This window comes from Fukomys damarensis, unplaced genomic scaffold, assembly GCF_012274545.1.
Source record: "Fukomys damarensis isolate Sample0158 unplaced genomic scaffold, DMR_v1.0_HiC HiC_scaffold_37, whole genome shotgun sequence".
Classification (NCBI taxonomy): Eukaryota; Metazoa; Chordata; class Mammalia; order Rodentia; family Bathyergidae; genus Fukomys; species Fukomys damarensis.
The window spans coordinates 30,121,945-30,146,492 of NW_022900949.1; the positions used below are offsets into that span (position 1 = coordinate 30,121,945).

The following is a 24,548-nucleotide window of genomic DNA, read 5'->3' on the forward strand; positions in this document are numbered from 1 at the left end:
CATGTTACTGGGGTGGGCATAGGTTCTCATAATACTCTGGAGAGTAATTTGACAGCACCTGATAAGCTGAATTTACATTCTCTATGATTGAGCAGTTCAGCTTTCAAAGTATGCCTTACATTAAAGCTCACTAAGGTAACACAGACAGGTTGGAGATATGTCAAGGTACATGCTGAGACCTTCATTCTAAACATATTCATGGGGCATGGGTTAGCCATGCTACCCAAGCCAGTAACCTCTGGCAGCTTGGTGTCTTACCCAGTTACTTCACTGTGCTATACAAATCTTATTTTTATATGTACCATGATGTCAAAACATTTGGAAAACGCTTAGATACATACGTAAAACATTCATTTCAGCAGCACTCCATAAAAAAATATGTGAAGGTAGGATTCTAATTTATAAATGTAGAAGGAGAAAAAACAAAATAATCTGTAGGTGAGAACTATAATAGTTGCAGTACTATGAATATGATCCACTTACAAATGCTTAAATTATTGGGTGAAAATATGAGGAAAATTCATGTAGTCTGAAAGCATTTTCCATAAAATATTTATTAAATATAATGGGCAAGGGAAGATAACCCTCGCATAAACCACTTAATTAAGTCATAAAGGTCACACTACCAGTAAGAAAACGTAATAACATCAACAGTCTTGGGCTATGATGTACAAAGAAAACCACAGAATTATTTTCCATGATATTTTTGTCAAAAATATATGACATCAGTTCAATCATGAAAAAATATTGGCCAATCTGATTTTGAGGAATATGTGACAAAATAACTGACCAAAATTGTCATAATCAAAAGAATCATACCACAGTGATAAATGCACACCCAAGTTTATAGTGGCACAGTTTATAATAGCTAAAACTTGGAAACAGCCCAAATACCCATCAGCTGGAGACTGGACAAAGAATATGTGGTTTTTCTATAAAATGGAGTACTACTCGGTCATAAAGAATGAGAAACTAGTGTCATTCATAGGAAAATGGATGTATACTGTGGCCATACTCTTAAGTAAAATAAATAAGACACGTGTAAATACCGAGTAGTTTCTCTGGTGTGAAAAACTAAAGTGTAAATTGTATAACTGTAAACTGATAATGTGAAATAGGAAGAAAAGGGCTAAAGGTATAGGGGAAGTGAGAAGAGTAGGGGAAAGGAAATAAGGGGCAAGCAAGACTATGGGAAAAGGAAAAAATGGAAACAAAGTCTTCGTAAACGGGAGGGTGGAGGGAGTGAAGGGAGGGCAGGGGTATGGGAAAATAGTGAAAACCAAGATCTGTCATGTAAGGGTACAAGTACCCAGTGATGAAAAGTACCAATAAACTCAATAAGATTTTTAAAAGTGTCATAATCATACCAAACAAGGAAAGAGCAAAGGAGAAATAAAGTAAGGAGAAATAACTAAACACTATAACGACTAAAACTATGTCCTTTGGCTGTAAAGGAGGGACTTAGGGAGTAAATTGAAGCTACCCAGAACTGTCTCTTTGAGCAACCAGTGACTCTGAAGGTGAGCCTCAGTCACACTAAGGATTGTGTAAAAATCACAAAAGCCTGAAGCATGATGCAGAAAGAAAAAAGCCTTTTTAATTTTTAAATTTTAATTTTATTAGTACATGAAGTTTACATTCTTTGCAGGAAGTAAGTACATGTACATAACACAGCAGTTTCCTTTTTTAATCCCCTTCTTCTCCTCCATCTCTCTCCCTCTATCTCTAAATCCCCTTTCCCCATTTGCATTCTTCTTATTATTCTTAGCTCATGTTTATGACATATAATGTCTGTACTTGGCATATCTTACATCTTCTTTCTTTTCTTCTCCTCCCCACCTTGACTCCCCCTTGGTCTCCTAGACTCTTTCCCACTTGCAAAAAAAGATCTATCCCCTTGTTTCTTCTATCATCCTTTATTTTGTTTTTTGTACTTTGCCTTACTCAAAGAAGAAACACCATATGGTATTTAATCTTGTGTGTGTGCATTATTACATTCAATACTGTATTTTCTAGGTGCATTCATTTTCCTACAAATGTCTCAAATGTATTCTTTTTTTATAACCAAGTAGTATTGATATCACATTTTCTTTGTCCATCCATCCATTGCTGGGCATACAGGCTGCTTCAAGAATTTAGCTATTATGAGTTGAGCTGCTGTAAACATTGGTATGCATATATCACTGTAACATGATGCCTTTAGCTATTTTGGGAAGATACCTAAAAGGGGAATAGCTGGGTCATATGAAATTTGTAATTTTTGTTCTTTGAGAAATATCCAGACTGATTTCCATAATTGTTGTACTAGTTTACCTTCCCACCAACAGTGGAGAAAGGTTCCTTTTTCACCATGTCCATACCACCATGTTACTCTTTGACTTCTTGATGACTGCTATTCTTTCTGGTGTAAGAAGAAATCTTAGTATTGTTTTAATTTGTGTTTCTCTAATAGCCAGAGATGTTGAACATTATTCCTATGTTTTTTGGCCATTTGTACTTTAGAGACATGTGTGTTCATTTCACTGGGCCATTTCTTGTTGGGGTTTTTTTATTTTGAGTGATCTTATGTTTTTGAGATCTTTATATAGTCTAGATATTATTCCTCTGTCTGAGGTATAGCTGGCAAGAAATTTTTACTATTTTGTAGATTGTCTCTTGAGTCTACTGATTACTTTGCTGGGCAGAAATGTTTAATAAGTACTTGCTGGAGAGAGATCCTGAAATAGATGTATAGAAGCTGTTTTTACCAATTCAATATGTATATTAAAAACATTTAAATTTTCTATTTGGTGTTGGGTCTGAATTGTTTTATTTCAGTGACCATTTATTAAAGTCTAATAAATTTTTATTTGGTCATTTGTAACTTCATATCTCTTATTAATTCTTTCATTACTATTTCAAGTATCTTATTCACAAATTATCCTACTATAGGTTTTTGTCTGTGAAATTTTAATTTTAGGATTTATAACTATTACATAATTCTAGGATTTGATACATGTATACATTGTGTAATTGCCAAATTGTTAGTTAATATAGCCATCATCTCAAACATTTATTATTTTCTGGTGGTAGGAACATTTAGAAATCTCTTGCAGCTATTTGGAACTACACAATAAATTATTATTAACTGTAGTCACTGCAAAGCTATAGAACACTAGAATTTATTTCTTCTTTCTAACTATAATTTTGCACTTGACCTTAGCTAAAAGGCTGAGAAGCGATGTCTAACTGTAATTTTGTAATGCTCAGAATTGAGGGATTCTATACAATTTGATAGGAAGAGAGAGAGAGAATCCTTGCCTTGGAATTTAGGTAAGCTAATTAAAATTATATGTTGAATATCACACCCTTTCAGTGTTCGATTTGTCATTTTTTATGATACCTTAAAATTTATAAAGTCCATTAGAATTTTGTTCTTTAACATAATATTACCCAAACAATGTATCCCAATATGTAATTACTTTATTTACATTTAACTATTTTGAAAGTATTTCACAGTTATGAATTATTGTTTTAAAGCTATTAAAGTATTCAGAAAATACCATGGCAACATTTACAGTTGACCCCTTGCTTTTTCTGAAATGTTTCTCTGTAGACTTTTTCTAGAAGTGGATTTCAGAGATACACACTTTGAAAAGCATGTTAACACATTGGAAATTGGTGTGACTATGAGGAAAAGGACCAGCAGCTATATAGGGTACACAAACTAGAGTCAGGAATTGAAATCAATATGCAGAATACCCTGACATCAGAAAAGGTTGTGATCTTTATTTTCATACTCTAGTAATTGCCTATTTCCTCAGGTGCCCGGTCTTTACAAAACCTTGGTATTATTTTTGCAGAAAATACAATGAGTTCAGCTATGTTATATAAGTCCACAGATCCTTATCTGTAGAAATTTTACAACTAGATATGTTTTAGATTTCAATTTTTAGTATTTAAAAAGGGTAATACAAAGAGCAGTGGTGTATAACTGTAGTCTTAGCCATTTGATGAGGCTGAGGCAGGAGGATTGTTTGAGCTCAGGAATCCAGGGCTAGCCTGGGCAACATAGCAAGACCCTATGTCTTAAAAACAGAAAAAGAAAAAGTGACTACTGTTTTAGGTTTATTATATAATGACCCTACCAGGGTTTAGGGCAGAGTCACATAATTAGCATATTAATACGTTTGCAATAAGACAAATACATATTCATATAAGGTGATACATATATATATATGTGTGTGTGTGTGTGTGTGTGTGTGTGTGTGTGTGTGTATGTATTCAGTATTTATATATAAAGAATGTATATCTATATCTGATTGAGATAATCTCATCTCAGTTTCTGGTTTTCCTGATAAGTGAGTGAAAAATATGACTTTTTCAGTGATTGTAGTATTTTAAAGTTGTAAATATGAAATGGTGGACCTGTATACTAATTGGAGGTGAGGAAAAAGAAACCATGAAATGAAAAATTAAGAGCTATGGTCTTGCCTTTAGAACAGTGAGAGTTAATAGAGTTTCCCTCCACTTGCACTGGGATTGGAGGAAAATTTATAGAAAAGTTTCAGTTCAAAATGAGCAAGATTTATGCCAGTGAGCACAATTGGAGCCCAAGGTAACTGTCAGAGGAAATAGAGGCATGTGAGGATAGAGTGGAAAGATTGTGGAAGGTTTGAATGTGAGATGTGAAAGTTGTGACACTGTGTCAAGATTCACAAAACTTTTTTGACTAAAGAAGTGCTGCGAAAAATAGTCTTGGTAGAAAATGAATATAATAGATAAAAGTTGACATAATCATATCAAAAGGCAAAATACAACAAACTTTGTTTAAAAATCTACTTAGCTTTCATCGGTGATTTGCAGATTGGGAAACATCTTGTCCAAATATTTAGAAGTTGTTCTCTTAAGAACCGAACAGAGGAAGCTGGCTTTATAGACAGAAAGGGGTTGAAGAAAGTAGAAGCAGGGAGTGAAATCAGAGTAGTTGTCTGAAATTACTTTTCTTATATGATTAAAACAGGGAACTTCCTTAACATTCCAGCTTAGCTAAATTAGGTCTCTCTCTCTCTCTCTCTCTCTCTTTTTTTTTTTTTAAAGCTGTTTGGAATCTCTTGTTTTTTCACACTGGCCCATGTAAGAGTTTAGTTTGATTATATAGCACCTATCACAAGTGACTCCAAATCTAGTTTGGCCTGGTGTTTTGGTCCTAGTGCAGGAACTCACTCCAAAAGAATGACCTCATAAATTTCAGAAGCCAAAGATGAGTTCAAGACAGATACACTGAAAACCTAGAAAAGCAGCAGAGTTCTAGAAAAAAAGGAAAATTGAGAAGTATTTTCAAGTGGAAGAGTTTAGAATATGTGGGCTAGTGGGAAGTCTGAATTGAAATATATCATAACTGAATATAGAAGCAAAGTATGTGTTGAATATTGAAAGCTAGAATGGGAAAAAAATCACAAAATTGTAAGCTTTCATTGTACACATAGAAAAAATTACTCATTTCATTTTATAGAAGCCATGTGTCGCTCAGCTAATGCTTTGTACCATATAATGAGAGCAAGACCAAATAACTCACATGTGTGATGCTCTTGCCTTTGCATTGTGTTGTATATACCATCTCTTATACCACTATCTGTAGAGGAAACTTTGGTAGTGACTGAGGTTCCTAGAGGGATGAGGTATGCATACAGAAAGAACAGGCAGAGCTTTGAAGAATGCTCACCGGTAGGGATGGCAGCCAAAAGGACGCAGCCAGGAAGATGAATGTAGTGTCAGTAGCCAAAGCAATAGGAACTCCGAGGAAGAAACAGTTTTATAAAAATCTGTGAAGGATATGTGGTTGGACATCCTCCTAGCAGTGGGGAGGAGAAGGAGGGGAGGAATAAGAAGTGATAGATGATACACTTAAGAAGCTTGTCATGAAAGGGAGAGGGATTTGGATTGTTTTGAAGTTTCAAAGTTGGTGCCCTGGCAAACTATGAACTATTTTCTGTGCATGTGTGTGTATGTGTTATAAAACCTAAACAACTCTTAGAACCATGGAAAAGCTGACATCATAAAAATGAACAGGTTTATGTTTTTGTTTGTATGGTTCTGGGGATGAATGCTAGGCAAGCAGTGTAGCACTGAGCTGCATCTCCAGTCCCAGTGCCAGGTTTCTTTTACACCAGCACGTTTCCCTTGTGGCATATAAGCAAGATAGCAGGTGCTAGGGCAAGCTGTGGAGACCCTCAGCAGTATTGAATGTGAAAAAGCAAACAGTTTGTGATGATCTGAACTGCTCTACTCTTGGGTGGAGAGGTTATGGGATAGGTCGGTGTTTCGTAGAAATCTAGAATTACCTCACATTGTGCCCTGTTTCTGTGTGCCTTACCCCATAAGACCTTTCCTTCACTGAAACAGGTAGGCTGTTCCTGATTCCAAAGGTAAAATGTTTCTGTTGGAAAGAAGTTAAGGAGTCAGGGATTTAAAACCTCAACCATTCACCATTTGTGAAGTAATCTGAGTAGACTAATCTCTGATCTACTCTTAATCAGTGAGCTTGTTGACTGTGAGTTTAGTGGGTTTCCAGAGGGCCTACAGAACAAGGAAGAATTCTTTCAAAGGTTGTGGTCTCTCTGTTCTTAGGGTCTTCCTCAATTCCTACCCCATCTGTCTTTTCTTCTTTTGATTTCTCAAATCTTCGGGTGTACTGGTGAATTCTTACTTTGATTTTGTGAATTATTTTTTCATTCTTAAAGGTTTATACATGTTTGCCACCTCAAAAGGATTGTGATGAGGGTATGAGTAATCTTGTGATGCTGTGTTGAACTTGACATGAAAATTAAATTTAAAGCACTGCAGTCAGGATTTAGAGTCCACTTTAGAAACTGTCTTTAGGAAAAAAAAAAAAAAAGAAACTGTCTTTATTTGAATGAATATACTTTTATTAAATAAGAACTGACCATAATCTTTGGTTTCTATGTTCTTTTGAGGGTATAAATTTAACCAAATGTTTGAAATTTGTATTCCCAAAGCTATGACTCCAGGCCCATTTTGTTGGAGCCCACCTCCAACTGAGCTTTGAGTGTGTAGCCAAAGGTACTTGGAGCTATTGAAAAGGTGGGTAGGAAAATTAGCTGCTGGGAGAATGGATAGACTCAAGGTTCAATGTTGATTCTACATGGGACTGGCACTATGTAGAACAGAGAAATATTTTTTGGTTTCTAAAGCTTAGATTTATTTAACATTTCGTATGGAAATTTAATATTCCAGATATTATCCATATAAAAACAGTGCTTTATATTTTTGTTAGCTCTTAAAATACACAGTATTCAAATGTTAATAGACACATTGTTGAAGAATTATAGTTTGAACACTGAAAGGATAAAAAATTTTTATTTCTGTACTGGATAAGTTCTTACTGAAAGTGAATTTTATTAGAAAAACCAAACAGACAATTCTTAGTAATATAATAATCAAAAGAATTTCAAAAAGCTAAAAAATGTATTGAGAAGCAGGTTAAGTGTAATTAGATTTCAAGGGTATCTAATTTATTCTTGGTCCATATCTAAAGATTCTGTTATTGCAATTGCCCTTATGTTTCATTTCTTTTTTTTAATTTTAGGTCACTTTTATTCAAAACCTTGTGTTTTGTGTAGAAAGAGTTTACCGTGTACCTGACTTTGGTGTCTGGGAAAGAGGAAGCAAATATAATAATGGCAGCACAGAGCTACATTCCAGGTAATGTTCCAGTTTCTTGAGGTCTTTTTGGTTTTTGCTGTTGTTTAAATGTGTAGAATTTAAATACGAATAAAATCAAAGCTGTAGATGGAAACTATGGTTTCTTTGTTAATTTTTAACACATTATTTTTCTATGCATGATGCAAATGAAATTCACTTAAAATTAAAGCATAAAGGTTCACTCTCAGCACATAAACAGATACAGGAAAGGAGCAGGGCATCTTTCCCCACCTCCCTGGGAATCAGCACATGCATTCAGCTTTCACCATTAATTCACAGCTTGGCCTTCTTGCATTCAAATTTCCAAGCACCAGTTATATATACATGGCATGTAAAATTATAATCTTCTTCCAGATTGCAGAGTTGATTTTTACCTTAACCAGATTCTTATGCCTTTTGGTAAACTTAACATTCAGTACTTTCTGTAAGAGTTGTGATCAACATCTTGAACTGTAGTTTAGGGTTTGAATAAGCAACAGTAGCTGATGAATGATATTACTATTTTATGAGTTTTCTTTACTCTTAGGGTTTAGAAAATAGTTTTGGTGACTGAACCTTTTATATGTCCTTATTTTCTGCCAAGGTGGTTATCTTTTAACTAGTTAAATAAGTCCTATTCCTGTTTCACTAAAAGATGTTAAACTAAATATAGGAATTTACAGGTTAGCAGAGGCCATTTAAAGGAGAGGTCAGTTTGAATTATTGAGATTTAAATGAAGCAGAGAAGGAAATGCATGTTACCAACAATCTGCAGCTTTGTACTTTTTTGGACATAACAAATTAAGGTAATAGAAGGTACTTAATAAACTAAAAACTGGTTTCAGATCTGGGCTGTGTAGCCCCGAGTAGATAACCTCTACAAAAGGAAGATAATTATAGTTTTTACTTTATAGAGTTATATGAGTTCATGTTTTTTATGTGTTTGAGGGGCTGACAGTTGTAAAGACTAGAGTACTATTGTATTCATATACTTACGAACATTTTAGTAACAAAGATTGAAATGAAAAGAACTGTCAGATATCCTAGTAAACTAATATACAAATATTTTTTCATAAGTTTTGTGATTTATGTGATGCAGTTTTACATATAGAACAGGAAAGTAGTAATCAATTCAAAGATTTTGTGAGAAAGTTCAGTTCAGAAACTAAGTTCTTGCCTGGCGTGGTAGTTTATGCCTGTAATCCCCAACACTTGGGAGGCTGAAGCAGGAGGATTGCTGGGAGTTTGAGGCCAGCCTGGGTTACATAGTGAGTTCAAGACTAACCTGAACTGTGTTGTTAGACCGTGTCTCAAAACACTGAAAAACAAACAAACACACACAAAAACTAAATTTTTACAAATACTAAAAATAGTAAGATAATATTATATTTCAGCCATCTTCCAAATTAAATTCTCAGCATTCCAGATTATTAATTAAATTACAAGAAAGTGATCTGATTAAGTTAGTTTTAAAATTTTACATTTTCAATGATTGTAAGTATCATATTTCTTCCTTGCTTTTCAATAAGCATTTAATAACATGCCAGTCTGATTTCAGACTGCTATTATTTGCAATATAAAATATACCGAAAAGTGGGAGTTTTTCCTGTAAGAAATCCAGGTGTGTTGGTACTCACCTGTAATGCTAATACTTCAGGAGGCTGAGGCAGGGAGATTCTAAGTTCAATGTCAGCCTGGGTAACTTAGCAACTTAATCAAGACCTTGTGTCAGAATTTAAAAATAGAAAAAGAGAGAGCAATTATGTAACTCAGTGCTCAGTTCAATACCCTTTATTGCAAAATAAAACAGCAAACAAATAATTAACTATACCATACTCAGAAAAGTTAACACTAACCCTAGAAAGTCAGGGTGTCTGTAGTGAAAAATAGACTCAATTTTGTCTTATAACTGATACATTGTTCTTTCTTCCTTTCTTTTTCTTTTTCTTTTGTTTTGGATCTTGGGATTGAATCCAGGACCTTCACACTGAGCTACATTCCCTTTTATTTATTATTTATTTAGACAGGGTTCCAGCAAGTTGTGAAGTTGGCTAGTTTAGCTTCAAATTTAAAATTCTCCTGCTGTCAACCTTCAGAGTGCTGGAATTATAGATGTGTACTACCTCACCAAGCTGTTATATTCTTTTCTGTCTTTTGCATGCAAGATTAATCTTAACTGTAGTGGGCCAGTTTTATCAAATGGGTGAGAAATACAGTTTACCATTTAGGTTTTCATGATATGTTTTAAATGAGGTGTGATCAAAAGTTACAGTGAATGTTTAAATTTTATAAAATTTATCACTACAAAAGACACATTGTCACTAATATCTCTCAAAACACTTTCCTTTGCTTCAAACACACGCCGTTGTACATAGTGCTAGAACAGTTCTGGAAGTTCTCTTTTATGAGTCTTTATTACTATCTCAGTGTCCTGAATCAGTGTGAAACATTTACCTTTCACGATCATTTTGACCGTGAGGAAGAGCCAGAAGTTGCAAGGTTCTGGATCCAGTGAGTAAGGTGGATGAGGGCAACACCATAATGTTTTTGCAAACCTACCTTTCTTTTGGATGACAAGCAGCAACATTCATTATATTTTTAATCACACTTTGAAAAGATAGGAAAGAGGACTGAGCTACATGGGAAGACCCCTATCATTAAAAAAACTGTGGAGAGAAGGATAGGATACGTGTGTTCAAAGAAAGGGAGTACGTTTTGAGGAGGGCTAATAGCAGTGTGTCTTACGCTGTAGTAAAGTTTTAAAATTAACTTTTCCCCTAATTTTGAGCACACCTTAGACATATAGCATTGATCTTCTAATCGTTTATGGTATAAAACTTTACAGTTATGGAAAAGAACTTGAAGCTTTTTCTGAGATGTTTTTTGAGCTCACACATACACAGCCTGTTCTGGGTGTGTTACCTCTGGAGCCAACAGGACATTGTTGCGGTGTTTGTCTGGATGTCCCTCAGAGCCTCCTGCACTCATAAGCAGGGCTTTTGGAAGGCTATTGGATTATGGGGTTTAGTTCTTTCTTGCTGCTAGGAGGTGGGGTCTGGTCAGAAGAGGCAGTCACTGTGGGCATGGCCTTGAAGGGTGCATCTCCCTTCCTGGCTCCTTCCCCAAAGCTCTCTGCTGCGGGGATGCCATGAAGTGAGCAGCTGTCCTCTGCCACACCCCTCTGCCACACCCCTCTGCCACACTGTCCTGCCTTGGCAACAGCCGACTATAGATGTGAGCCAAAATAAACCTCCTCTTTTAAGATGTAGCTGTTGGGAATTGTGCTGCAGGAATGAGAAAGAGATGAAAACACACACAATTTTAAAATTTTAATTTTTATTCATGTGTACACTACAAAATGGCTATTTTCATCACAGGGAGTTGGTACATGTACATAACATATATTAATTCTTTTTGCTTACTCCTCCCTTCCCCTTTGTCTCTCTTTCCTCCATCTCTTGATCCCCTTCCCACTTGCAAAAGATGTTTTCTTGTTTCTTGTTGCCTTTTGTGCAGCTCCTCAATTTAACTTATGTTTTGGGTTTCTCACAAAAGCCATATGATATGTCGCATCACTAACATTGTCTCAAGGTGTGTTCATTTTCCTATACTTAAGTCAGACTTATCCTTCTTTATGGCATACTAGTCCTCCACCGTGTATAAATGCATTTTCTTTATCCATTCATCTGTTAACGGACATATAGGCTACTTCCAAGATTTTTTTCATTGAGTTTATTGGTACTTTTTAAGTATACAGTACGATTACATTCGTCATTGGGATCTTGTACCTTTACATGACACATCTTGGTTCTTATTTTTTCCTCATACCCCTGCCCTCCCTTCACCCCCTCTACCCTCCCCTATTTACAAAGACTTTGTTTCCATTTTCTCCTTTTCTCATATTTTTTATTGTCTCTCATTTCCTTTGGTTTTTATGAAATGTGTTTGTTATTATTTGATTTGTTTCTGATGGTCATTATTTCTTGGATAAGATAGAATCTCAGTGTTGTTTTAATTTGCCTTTCTCATGGCTGGTGATATTGAGCATGTTTTTGTGTATTAATTGACCACTTGTATTTCTTCTTCTGAGAAGTACCTATTTCAGTTGTCCATGTTTTAAATTGAATCTTTTACTTTGGAGAGGGGGGTCTAATGTTTTTGAGTTTTATATGTATTTAGATAGTAGTCCTCTAAGCCAAATATATTTTGAAACTGCAAAACAGAGTTTCTTAATGCTTGTAGACAGTGATGGCATTGTTTTTGGGGGGCAAGTATCTTTTATTTAGGAATATGTGGTAGAATGGAGGGCTGATTCAGGGCAGGGTTCAGTCACAACTCTTAGTCTACTGCTGTTATAAAATACCCTGAAATATGTTGGCCTAGATAGATCTGTTTTTTACTGCTTAATGCTATATCCTTATATTATTTTTATAATTGCAGAATGCTTGAATTAATATTCATAGGTGCTATTTCCCTTAGATGGGGTTACTTTCTTATAAGCCCATGGTAGGTTGAAGATACTGAAAGTCAAAAATGCATTTAATTACACCTAACCTGACAAATGTCACAGCACACTGTAGGATATCAGGTGTTAGCTCTGGTGTTGGCATGACTGACTGGAGCTGTGATTCATTGTCACTGCCCAGCATTGTGAGAATATCATACAGCACACCACCATCCTGAGAAAAGATCAAAATTCAAAATGTGATTTCTACTGAATACTTATCACTCCTGCATACTTGTAAAATTGAAAAATCATTGTTAAACTGTCATAAATCAGAGATTGTCTGTGGGGCTGGGGATTTAGCTCAGTGGTGCTGCTACCTGCCTTGGTGATACCTGGTACCAAAAAAAAAAAAAAAAAAAAAAAAACCCACCAAAAAAAACACCCCTAAAAATAAATGAGAGACTATCTGTAATAATACTTGCTATAAGTACTGACATATCTCTTTGACTTTTGACTTTCTCTGCTGCCTTTCCTTGTTTTAGTTCTATATATTTTCCTTAGGAGGAAGCAGAGAGAAGACAAATCACAGCCTGACCGTTGGCATGGTGCTCACTGAGGCCTCAGCCAAGTGACTGCTTATACTTCTGTTACCACACTGGCAATAGCCCTTCTAAGTCATACCCTGTTCCAACACAGATTTCTGTCCCAGAGCCCCTGAAACACACACTTGTATTCCTCTGAAATTGAGATCCCCTTTTACTGTCTGCATGCTACAGGCTTTAATACTGGTAGTTGCAGTCTGTAGCACTGATGGGTTACAGGATATGTATTTAAGCTGGACAGAGGGCATTACTGCTCCTGTATAAAAAGAAACTAGAGTCGGGAAAGCTTTATGATTCTCCCTTGGCCTCCTTAAATCATATAAGTCAGGAAGTGGTAGAACCAGAACTGAATTCCAGGTTATTGGCCCCCAAATTCAAACTTGTTTTTATTATACCACATACTTTAAAGTTTGAAAAAGTTGTTCTAAGTTGAAAAGATCTCTCGGTAAAACTGTTGTAAGTTTTGAGGTTATCTTTGTTTAGTGATCAGAGCCAAGTTCATCTTAATGAATGATCTGCCTTGTTTTGACTATAGTTTGCTATTATCTCCTCAGTCCAAATTACTGAATTGTTTAACTTTTTTTTAGATAAACCCTAGAATTTTTTTTCTAAATGGCACTTTTCTTCTATTTACCAGAATTTTCTTCTAACATCAGACTCAGCTCTTTCCCAGGACTTTAGTAAAAGCATCTGTCTATTGCCCCAAACTCACTATGATCCTCTTGAAATGTTTTCTAAGCAAGTATTGACACACTCTTGATTTTCCTGTCCATTTGACTTTCCTCAAGCCGGTGTGCCCCTTTCACTTTCTCTAGGATGTCTAGAACTATATCAGATAGTGTTTTTTCTGTGTCCTGTTCAACTTCTAGTTCCTTTATATACATACTTTAACTTTATTAGTGTATTTTAGGTAGTAATATGACACTCATCATTGGGGATTTGTATCTTTACATGACATGTCTTGATTCTTTTTCACCCCCAACTCCCCTGCCCTGCACTCACCCCTCCACCATCTCCCTATTTATAAAGACTTTGTTTTCATTGTTTTTCTCAACTCTTTTTTTTTGAGTACTGGGGATTGAACTCAGGACCTTGTGCTTTTGAGACAAGAGGTGGAACCAGTAGGCTAAATCCCCGGCCCCTTTTCCTCATCTCTTATTTATTCCTTGCCCATCTTTTTTCCCATAACCCTCCCACTTCCCCCTTGCTTTTGGACCTTTTCATCCTGTTTCACATTATCTAGTATACATTTTGATCCTTATTTACATTTTTAGTATCTCACACCAGAGAAACTATTCAGTATTTACACGTGTGTCCTATTTATTTCACTAGAGTGTGGCCTCAGTTCATCCATTTAGCAATAAATATCTCTAATTTATCATTCTTTATGGCTGTGCAGTACTCCATTGTACATAAAAAAAATCCTTATCCAATTGATGGACAATTGGGCTGTTCCAAGTTTTAGCTATTACAAACTGTGCTGCTGTGAACATGGGTGCACACGTATCACTGTGATATGATTCTTTTAATTCTTTTGGGAAGATACCCAACAGGAGCATAGCTGGCTCAAATGGGACCTCTAATCCTAGTTTTTGAGGTATCTTCATACTGATTTCCACAGTGGTACACCAGTTTGCCCTCCTATCAAGAGTGGAGAAGGGCTCCTTTTTCCCCACAACCCCGCCAACATCTTTCATTGGTTGATTTCTTGCTGGCAGCCATTCTTTCTGGAGTGGTGTGATATCTCACCATTGTTTTTATTTGTATCTCTTGAATGACCAGTGATGTTCAACATTTTTTCATATGTTTATTTGCTGTTTCTACTTCTTTGTCTGAGAAATGTCTGTTTATTTCAGATGCCCATTTTTGGATAGGGTCTTTAAATTTGTGAGGTCTGATTTCTTTAAAGTTCTTTGTATATTCTGCATAGTAGACCTTTGTCTGAGGAACAGCTGATAAAATTATTTCCTACCTTGTGGGTTGTCTCTTCATGCTATTGGTGGTTTGTTTCTCTTGCTGTGCAGAAGCTTTTAATAAGAGATCCCAATTGTTGATTCTTAGTGCTAGTTCACATGCAACTGAGGTTTTGTTCATGAAATCTTTTCCTACACTAATGTCTTCCAGAGTTCTGCCCAAGCTCTCTTCCAGCCACTATAGTGTTACTGATTTAATATTTAGATCTTTGATCCATTTGGATTTTAGTTTAGGGCATGGTACAAGATATGGGTCTAGCTTTAATCTTTGGCAAGTTGAAACCCATTTTTCCAGCACCATTTATTAAAGAGGCTATCTTTCCTCCAGTGATGGTTTTTGGCTCCTTTGTCAAAGATGAGGTGGCTGAGTATGTATGGAACTGTTTCTGCATCTTCTATTTTATTCCTCTGATTCTCCGGTCTATTTCTTTGCCAGTACCATGCTGTTTTTCGTCACAGTAGATTTGTAGTATAGTTTCAAGTAGGGGATTGACATCCCCTACTTTGTTTTGTTGCCTGACATTGCTTTTGCTGTTTTAGGTCTCTTCTTGTTCTAAGTGAATTTTTGGATTGTTTTCATAAGGTCTGTGAAGTATGCTATTGGAATTTCAATTGGGATTGCATTGAATCTGTGTAAAGCAGTTTTGGAAGTATGGTCATCTTCACTATATTGGTTCTTCCTACTCAGGAGCAAGGATGTCTTTTCATTTTATATCTTCTTCAGTCTCTTATTTTCAGAGTGCTGTAGTTTTCAGAGTAGAGGTCTTTGATTTCTTTTGTCAGGTTCATTCCTAGGTATTGCATTACTTTGGATGCTATTGTGAAAGGAGTTTTTTCTCCAGTTCCTCTTTCAGTGAGTCTGTTGTTTGTATACAAGAAAGATTGACTTTTGTGTATTGATTTTGTATCCAGCTATCTATTGAATTTGGTTATTAAGTCCAGAAGACTTTTGGTGGAGTTCTGAGGGTCTTCTATATAGAGTATCATGTTATTGGCAAATAATAACAATTTAACTTCGTTTCATATCTTTTTTTCCTTTTATTACTTTCTCTTGTCTAATTGCTAGTGCTTCCAGGACTATATTGAAAAGGAATGGTGATAGTGGACATCCTTGTCTTGTTCCTGATTTTAGTGTGAAGGATTTCAGCTTTTGACTAGTATGATATTGACTGTTGCTTTTTATTTTTTCAGCTTTAATTGAGTTTATTGGTACTTTTTAGATATACAGTACAGTTACATTCATTGTTGGGATCTTGTACCTCTACATGACAATTCTTGGTTCTCTTTTTTTTCCCCCTGTCCCTACCCTCCCTTCATCCCCTCCTCCCTTCCCTATGACTGTTGCTTTTTAATAGATGGCTTATATCAGATTGAGGTAGAGACCATCTATTCATATTTTCTGTATGGGTTTTATCATAAATGGTGGCTGGATTTTATCGAACACATTTTCTGCATCTATTGAGGTAATCATAAGGTTTTTGTCCTTGACTCTGTTAATACAGTGTGTTACATTAATTGATTTGTGTATGTTGAACCATCCCCGCATCTCCTGGATGAATCACCCTTGGTCAGGTTGTGTGATATTCTGCATTCTGTTTCTCAGAATTTTATTGAGGATTTTTACATCTACATTAATTAGCATGATTGTCCTGTAGTTCTCTTTTTCAGTATTTCTGCTGAGTGTGTTGTAATTTCACCCTTTTCATTCCTAATTGCATGGATTTGGACCTTTTCTTTCCCTTTTTTTTTTTTTTTTTTTTTTTTTTTTTTGCTGAGGTTTGCTAAGTGTCAATTTTGTTTATTCTTTCAAAAAACCAACTCTGTTTCATTGATTTTTTTTTTTTGGTATTGTTCTCTTTGTCACCATTGCATTAATTTCTGTTCCTATCTTTATAATTTCCTCCCTTGATTGAGCTTTGGGTTTCTCCTGCTCTTCTTTTTCTAGAATCTTGAGGTTCAGCATCCACTTGATTATTTGCACTTGCTCTGTTTTCCAAATACAAGTATTCACTACTATGAATCTCCCTCATAAGACTGCTTTCATTGTATCCCATAGATTCACATATGTTGTATTGGCATTTTCATTTAATTGTAGAAAGTGTCTGATTTCTTGTTCAATTTCTTCTGTGACCCTTTGTTCAGGAATGTGTTGTTTAATTTCCATGTGTTTATAAAATTCTTCTGGGTTTCTTTTCCTGTTGATCTCCAATTTCATCTCACTATGATCTGATTAATATACAGGGGATAACTTAAGTTTCTTTGCATTTACTTAAACATCTTCTATGAGAAAGTACGTGGTCTATTTTGGAGAATGATGGTGAAAAGAATATTCTGATTTTTTGGGGTGGAACACTCTGTAAACATGTTAAGTCCATTTGTTCAAGAGTTTGTCTGAGTTCTAGTGTTTTTTGTTGTTCATTTTTTGTCTAGTTGATCTATCTGTGACAATAGGGTATTGAGGTCCCCCACTACTATTTTATTAGTTCATTTGATTTTTCATTTCTGTTAATATTTGTTTTTATAATTGGGTACAATAGTATTTGGTGCATATATATTTATTATGGTCATCTCTTCTTCTTGGATATTCCTTTTATAAGGATGTAGTGGCTTTCATTGTCTCTCTTAATTAGTGTTCATTTGAAATCAATTTGATCTGCAAATAGGAAAACTACTCCTGTTTTTTTTCAGGTTCCTGTCACATGGAATATTGTTTTCCATCCTTTAAGTCTATGAGTTTCTTTTTTATTTAAATGTGCTTCTTTTTCTTTTTTTTTTTGCAGAAACAGAGATCAAACTCAGGACTTTGAACTTGCCTGGCAGACAGTGGCAACACTGAGCTAAATCTCCAGGCTTAAGTGTTTTTCTTGAATGCAGCATATTGTTGGATCTTGACCCGTTCTGCCAGTCTTTTTTTTTTTTAATTGGCAAATTGAAATAATTAACTTTGATGATTATAACTGATATGTATTGACTTGTCCTTGTCATGACCTTTTCATGTTCTTGGATTCTCCCCCTTTGCATTTAATTTCTTTTCTTGCCTGATGGAGTTACTTTGCTGGGCTTTGTGACTCATCTTTTCCTAGGATATTGTTTAAAAATTTTTTAAGTGCTGGTTTGCTATTCATGAAGTTCCTCAGGTGTTCTTTGTCGTGAAAGTATCTTATTTCTCCTTCAATTTTGAGAGATACTTTTGAAGGGTGCATCAATCTAGGTTGGAGGTTGATTTTTTTTTTTAGGGCTTGAAATACTTCAGGTTCTTCTTGATTTGAGGGTTTGTGTTGAGAAGTCTTCTGTGATTCTGATGGGCTTTCCTTTGTGATTTGTTTCTTTTCTCTAACTGTTTATAGGATTTTTTTTCTTGTATTGGGTTTCTTGAATCTTGACTGTTACATGATGAGGTGTAGATTTTTTTTTTATCATGGCTAGTTGGAGTCTTTATTTGCCTCACTTATCTGTATTTCAGATTCTTTCCCCCTGTGTGGGAAGTTTTCTGCCATTAGTTCTGTTTTTTGTTGTTTTTTTTTAAATGTAGTTTGCAGTATCTCCTGTTTCTTCATTGATTCTGACCCATCTTATGTTATTTTTCTTTGCAGGTGTTAGAATTCTTCTAGCAGGTGTTATAATTCTTTTTTGCGGTCCCTTGCTACTTTTAAGAAATCTTTCTTTTCCTGGTCAGTAATTTCAATCCTGTTTTCTATATCTGATATTCTTTCCTCACATTGGCTCATTCTGCTGTGTAAACTTTCAGTGACATTTTTAAATCTGCATATCTGTTTGCCTCTGTTTTATGGATAAAATGTTTCCTATGCTTTGATTCCATCATGATCCTCAAATCCTCTATTTTTTTAAATCTGTGTCTCCTCTAGAGTTAGTAATCATTTCTTTCACTATGGACACAATCTCTGTTGTTATCTGAGAAATTATTTCTGATTTATTTTTCTAGATCATTTTTCATTGCCTGTTGAGGGAGTCCAGGTGGTTGAGTATCAGTATTCCTTCCATTGCCTCTTGGGGTTGCCTTTGGTGATCTGAAAGTCTGATTTTGAGTCTTGTTTAGGTGCCTTCTCATTTCAACCAATGCAATCTGCGGCATCTTTATTGTGGTCACTCTTTGCTTTCCCAGTGGGCTTCAAGTCTCAACAATCTTTAAAGAGGCCTTGTCTCTGCTGTTGGGCACTGCATGGTTTCCTGGGTTCCTGATGATTGCCTTCTAGATCCCCATGCTGGTCTGTTGTCCAGGTGGGATTCAGGCTGGGGCCTGTGCTCCTGTGTAGCTGTTGTCCAGGAGGGCCTTTGACTAGGACCTGTGCCCCCAAACCGCTGGTGTCTGGGTGGGGCCCTGTCTGATGCTTGTGCACCTGCACAGCCTTCTGGCTTTGGTCTGTGATCATTTACTGATGGTAACTGAGCAGGCCTCTGGCTGGGAACTGTAGGTACTTTTTGAAGGTATTTGGATGGGTCTCTGGCTGGTGCCTGAGTGCCTATGCAGCTGTTGTTTGGGTGGGCTTCTGTCTGGAGCCTGCACACTCACACCGCTTATAACCAGGTAGGCTTCTCTCTATTCTTCTAATACCCACATATTTTACAATTAAAATTACATTTTCATCCATTTATAATTTTGCTTTCTTTCTTTTGTAGCATTAATTCTTACATACTATAGTTACATAGCCAAGTAATCTCAACCTTTCCAATTTTAATTCAAGTATTTTATTCTTTAGCATTTCCCTTCTCCATTGATGTAAAGATATTTGTGCTCCTTGTGAGGTACCTTTGAATATAATACCTCTTTGTTTCAGTGGAGAAACAAGTTTTATGAGGTGAAATCACAAGCCCTAACTTTGAATATTTTGGTTTTTGTGAAACAAAATAAAACCTTTACTTAATAAATTATTAGTGTGTATATATGCCCTAATGGAATGAAAATTTTTGAAACATTAACTTCTTTTTTTGTTTATTTGTTTAGAACTGGGGATTGAACTCAGGGCCTTGCATATAACAAGCATGTATTGTGTCACTGAGCTATATCCCCAGTCTGAAACATTAACTTCCAAGTAGAATTTTACATTCAACATTATAATTTCCTTTTCTTTGTTGATCCTTTTGTTGCAATATAAAGACAATGTTAAATGTAAAAATAATTAAAATATGATTTTTATTTAAGTTTTGTGTTCTTATTTTTTCTAGGAAATAAAATTAAATATTAAGTAACTACCATAGCATCATTTTATTATGCCATTTTTAAGTATATAGCACTTACTATTTAAACTAATTATTTAGTCTTCTTAAGTCATTTTTATGTTCCAGTCATCAAATTAGGATAAAAGCCTTTGCCTTTCCATTCTTTTTCATTTTATGTGTTTTTCCCATTCTGAACAACTCATGGGCACCCATTAAAACCATAGTACTAAAAACCCCTTTTTTCTTCCTAAATATGATTAGATAGTTCAGGGAGTTGAAGTATAATATTGTGAGCAAGAAATTATGAATTTAGTTTTTATTCCTGCCAATTACTACTGTGGATTTTCTGATAAATAACCTAATCCAAATCCTATCATTTTTTTCTGCAAAAGCCTTGATTTGTATAACAAATCACTTCATTACAAAGTTCTTCCAAGCAAATATTGCTGTTTCTTGGGCCTCTTAAGTGAGTGTCAGAACACAAGATGTTATGATATCACCTTGCAAGAATCAAATCAGTGTATGCTTTGTTTAACATAGTCACCAAATGTTAATATATTCCATACCTAATAATAGAATAATTTAGTTTTCTGAGAACATCTCATGCCATTAAAATATTTTAATGTTACAATAGTATATAGTATATTTGCCAGTTAAATGTAAGATCGCATTAAGAATGTATATGGGTTTCCAGAGATGTAAGTAATCACTGGGTAATAAAATTCACAGTTTTAAATTTATAGTGTGTCTAATTAAACCATTGTGTTGGGAAAGGGAGTTAAAATGTAAAGGAGTTAATAAAGGTTACTTTACTAAAGGTACAGTTTTAGTTTCTTTGGCAATACTATTGTATTTAGAAGATGGTTTCCAAAATCATACTATACTCTCTTCGTTGTTGGTTCTTGAAGTGATGCAGCATTGTCTAGGTTGGCCTCATGCTGTTAGGCTCAAGTGATCCTTCCACCGTAGCTGCCTGAGTAGCTTATGCCCCACAGGATTTTGAAAAGAAAAAAAAAAAAATTTAAATGATTTACTCTTTCCAATTTCATAACTTAACTACAAAGCTACAATAATTAAGATACTGTGGTTGTGACAAGGATTAATACAGAGATCGATGGAATAGAATTAAAGTCCATAAATTAGCCCATATGTGTATGGTCAGTTGATTTTGATAGAAGTTGAGCCAATTAATTTTGTTAGAAGTTCAAAAACACAGTCAGTGAGAAAGAACAGTCTATTCAACAGATAGTACAGGTGTTGATGTTCACATGCAAATGAATAGATTTGGACCCCTACCTCACACACTATAGAAAAATTTACCTGAAGGAGATAAAATACTTTTCTATATGTAGGATCTAAAACTGTAGAACATTTAGGATAAAAAACATGATTGCAAATCTGTGTGACCTTGATTAGGACTGATTTCTTAGATGTGACACCTATTTGTCATTATTATTATTATTATTTATTTAACAATAAAAAGAAGTTTATATATATGTTTTCTTGGAAACATAGGTATATCTCTTTCTGGAATAAATGCCCAGTAATTTATGCAGCTGATGAGTCATATCATAATTTTGTGGTTTATTTTTTAAGAAAATGCAAACCTTTTCCAGAGTCCCTGTATCAATTTGTATTCCCACAAACAATGTAGGAGTGATATATATTATCTTTGTCCTTTCCAGTGTTTGGTATAACTTTTTTATTTCCATCACTCTGGTTTACAGTGACAACTCATCATGATTTTAATAGGAATTTCTTAATAGGTGTTAAATATTTTTTCATGTGTTTATTTGCTATCTGTATATCCTCTTTGGTAAAATGTTTCTCATATTTTTGCCCATGTTCTTAATTAGATTGTTTTTATTGACTTTTGAGTGTTCTTTATATATTCTCCATATTTTTCCTTTGTTAAAAATGTGTTTTTCAAATTTTTTGCTCTTATCCATATCTTTTCTTTAATGCCTTTTGTACAGCCAAAGTTTCAAATTCTGATGAAGAATTACCTTTTTCTATCAGCTTTTCCTTTTATGAATTATACTTTTGATGTTAAGTTTGATAGCTTGTTAACCAAGTCTTTGATTCTGAACACTTTCTCCTGTTATATTTTTTCTAAAAGTTTCAGTTTTATATTCTTATATTTACATTTATGATCCATTCTCAGTTAATTTTATATAAATTGTGAGACTTACATTGAAGTTTATTTCTTTTTCTTTCTAAAATTTTTCTTTCCTTGTTTTTTATCCATAGTTATCCAGATCTCCAGCAGCATTTATTTAAAAAACTACCCTTCCTCCAAAGAAATGCATTTTGTCCCTCAAATGGGCATATATATGCAGATTTGTTAATGGCTTTTATATGTCTGTCTGCCAATACCACACAGACTTAATTACAGTAACTTTAAGTCTTGAAATTGACTAAAATTGCTCCTCTCACTTTGTTTTTTGCTTTCCAAATAGTTTTAACTATTGTTGTTTGTGTGGCTTTCAATATACATTTTAGAATAATTTTGTCTGTTTCTACAAGTATGACTTCCACATGTTCATGGTAGTATATAGATATATAATTTGCTTTTTCATATTAATTACACATCTTGTGACTTTGCAGTTCAAGAAGTTTTGTTTTACTTTGTTTTTTAATACCTTCCTTAGGATTATCTCTACAGATAATAATGTCCCTGCAAACAGGGATGGTTTTATTTTCATCTCCAAACTATATTATTTTCCTTTCTTGCCCTGTCATACTACCTAGAACTTCTAGTGTTATGTTGAACATTTGTGGGGAAAGTAGACATCCTTGCTTTCTTTACAGTTTTAGAGAGAAGGCATTCAGTTTTTCTTTGACTATCAAATATAAGGTTCATTTTAGGATTTCTATAGGTCAAATTGTATATTTCTTCTTTTTAATTTTGTGAGTTTTAAAAATCATCATGAAAAGGTATTGAATTTTTTCTCCATTGATTGATATGATCATCTGATTTTTTTTCTTTACCCTGTTAATATGATAGACTGTATTGACTCATTTTTTTTTTTATTAAACAAGGCTGTATCCCTGGAATAACTCTCACTTTAGACATCATGAGAGCTTATTTCTACATTGTGGAATTTGGTTTAATATGTACTTTAAGGATTTTATTATGTATGTTCAAGAAAGTTCTATTGGCCAACAGGGTGTTTTTTGTTTGTCTGTTTGTTTTGTCTTTTGGTTTCAGAGTAATGCTATGGTAGCTTCATGAAATGAATTCTAAATATTTTTTTCTTCTATGGAAGAACTGTTTAGAATTGGTGTTTTGTTTTCTTGTTGTTTTTGTACCAAGGATCAAGAATTATTGTTCTTTTTAGGTGTTAGGTACAAGTATCTAATGAAATCATTTAGGCTTGCAGATTTTTGTTTGGGCCATTTTAAAGTTATTGATTAAATTACCTTAATAATTGCAGGGCTGTCCAGTTTATCATTTTCAAAATGAGTGAATAGTGGTAGATTGGGCTGTCTGCTTTTCTAGGATTGGTCCATTTTTAAGTTGTCAAATTTAAATGTGTAGACTTTTTTGAAATGCTTTTTACTATCCTTTTGTTGTCTACAGTAACTATAGTGATATCTCCTGTATTATTTCTTTGCCATTCTTGTTAGAGGTTGGTAAATTTTAAAGATCTCTGCAAAAAGCCAGTGTTTACCTCATTACTTTTCTTTCATTGTTTTTCTATCAAATTTTATTGACTTGTATTCTTATCAATGTTATGTCCTTCTGCTTGCTTTGGATTTAATTTGATTTTTTAAAAATTAGTTCTTAAGATGAGGTCTTTGCTTCTTTTCAGAAATACACATTTAACATAAACTTCCCTGTTGGCACTACTTTAGTTGTGCTCTATGTATTTTGGTATGGTGTATTTTCATTGAAGTCGAGTTTTTTTTTATACTTCACTTGACATTTCCTCTTTGACCCATTTGGATCATTTTAAAGTACACTGTGTTGTTTACAAGATTTAGAAGTTTTTCTTACTGTCTTTATTTTTGCTTCTAATTCTAGTCCATTCTATTGAGAAAATATAGTGTGACTTTGATTCTTTCATAATTTTGAGGTTTTACTTATGGCCTTATAGGTTATACTTAAAGGATAATGTTTTATCTTGGTAAGTACTGATCTTCACTTAAAAAAAAAAAAATCAAACAAGACCCCCCCCAACAAAGTGTATATTTTACTCTTGATATATAGAGCATTCTTAAAATATCAGTCAGTTCTGTTGGTTGGTGATATTAGGTTCTTATATACATTTTGTGGTTTTCTTTCCCCTTCAGTTCTGTTAATTTTGTTTGAAATATTTTGCATCTCTGTTGCATAGATTTAGCATTGTTGTATTGAGCCTTTTATTATTGTATAATTTCTCTTTCTAACTTTAGTAATTTTATTTACCAAGAACTCTCTTATTAATGCAATTCTTGTTTTCTTTTATTAGTGTGTGTGTATCTTTTTCTATCCTTTTAATTTCATCCTACTTAATTATTGTATTTGAAGTGAGTTTCTTATAGCTAGTATATAGTTGATTCACATTTTAACTATCAATCTTTTTTTTAATTGGTGTATTTAGGCCTTTTGTGTTAAATGTAATTATGATTTCTTTTTGTATTCTGCTTATTCTGTTTTTCAGTTTTGTTTTGTTTTTCTTA

At 34.3% G+C, this 24,548-nt stretch overlaps 1 protein-coding gene across 1 annotated transcript in view; it reads left to right on the forward strand.

Moving 5' to 3' along the window:
* The window catches only part of Phkb (phosphorylase kinase regulatory subunit beta), a 214,358-nt gene that overhangs the window by 78,792 nt on the left and 111,018 nt on the right, over positions 1-24,548 (forward strand). The window contains exon 8 of the mRNA XM_033759669.1: positions 7,589-7,704. Within this exon, the coding sequence (XP_033615560.1) occupies positions 7,589-7,704 (116 nt within the window). The remainder of the gene's footprint in view (positions 1-7,588; positions 7,705-24,548) is intronic.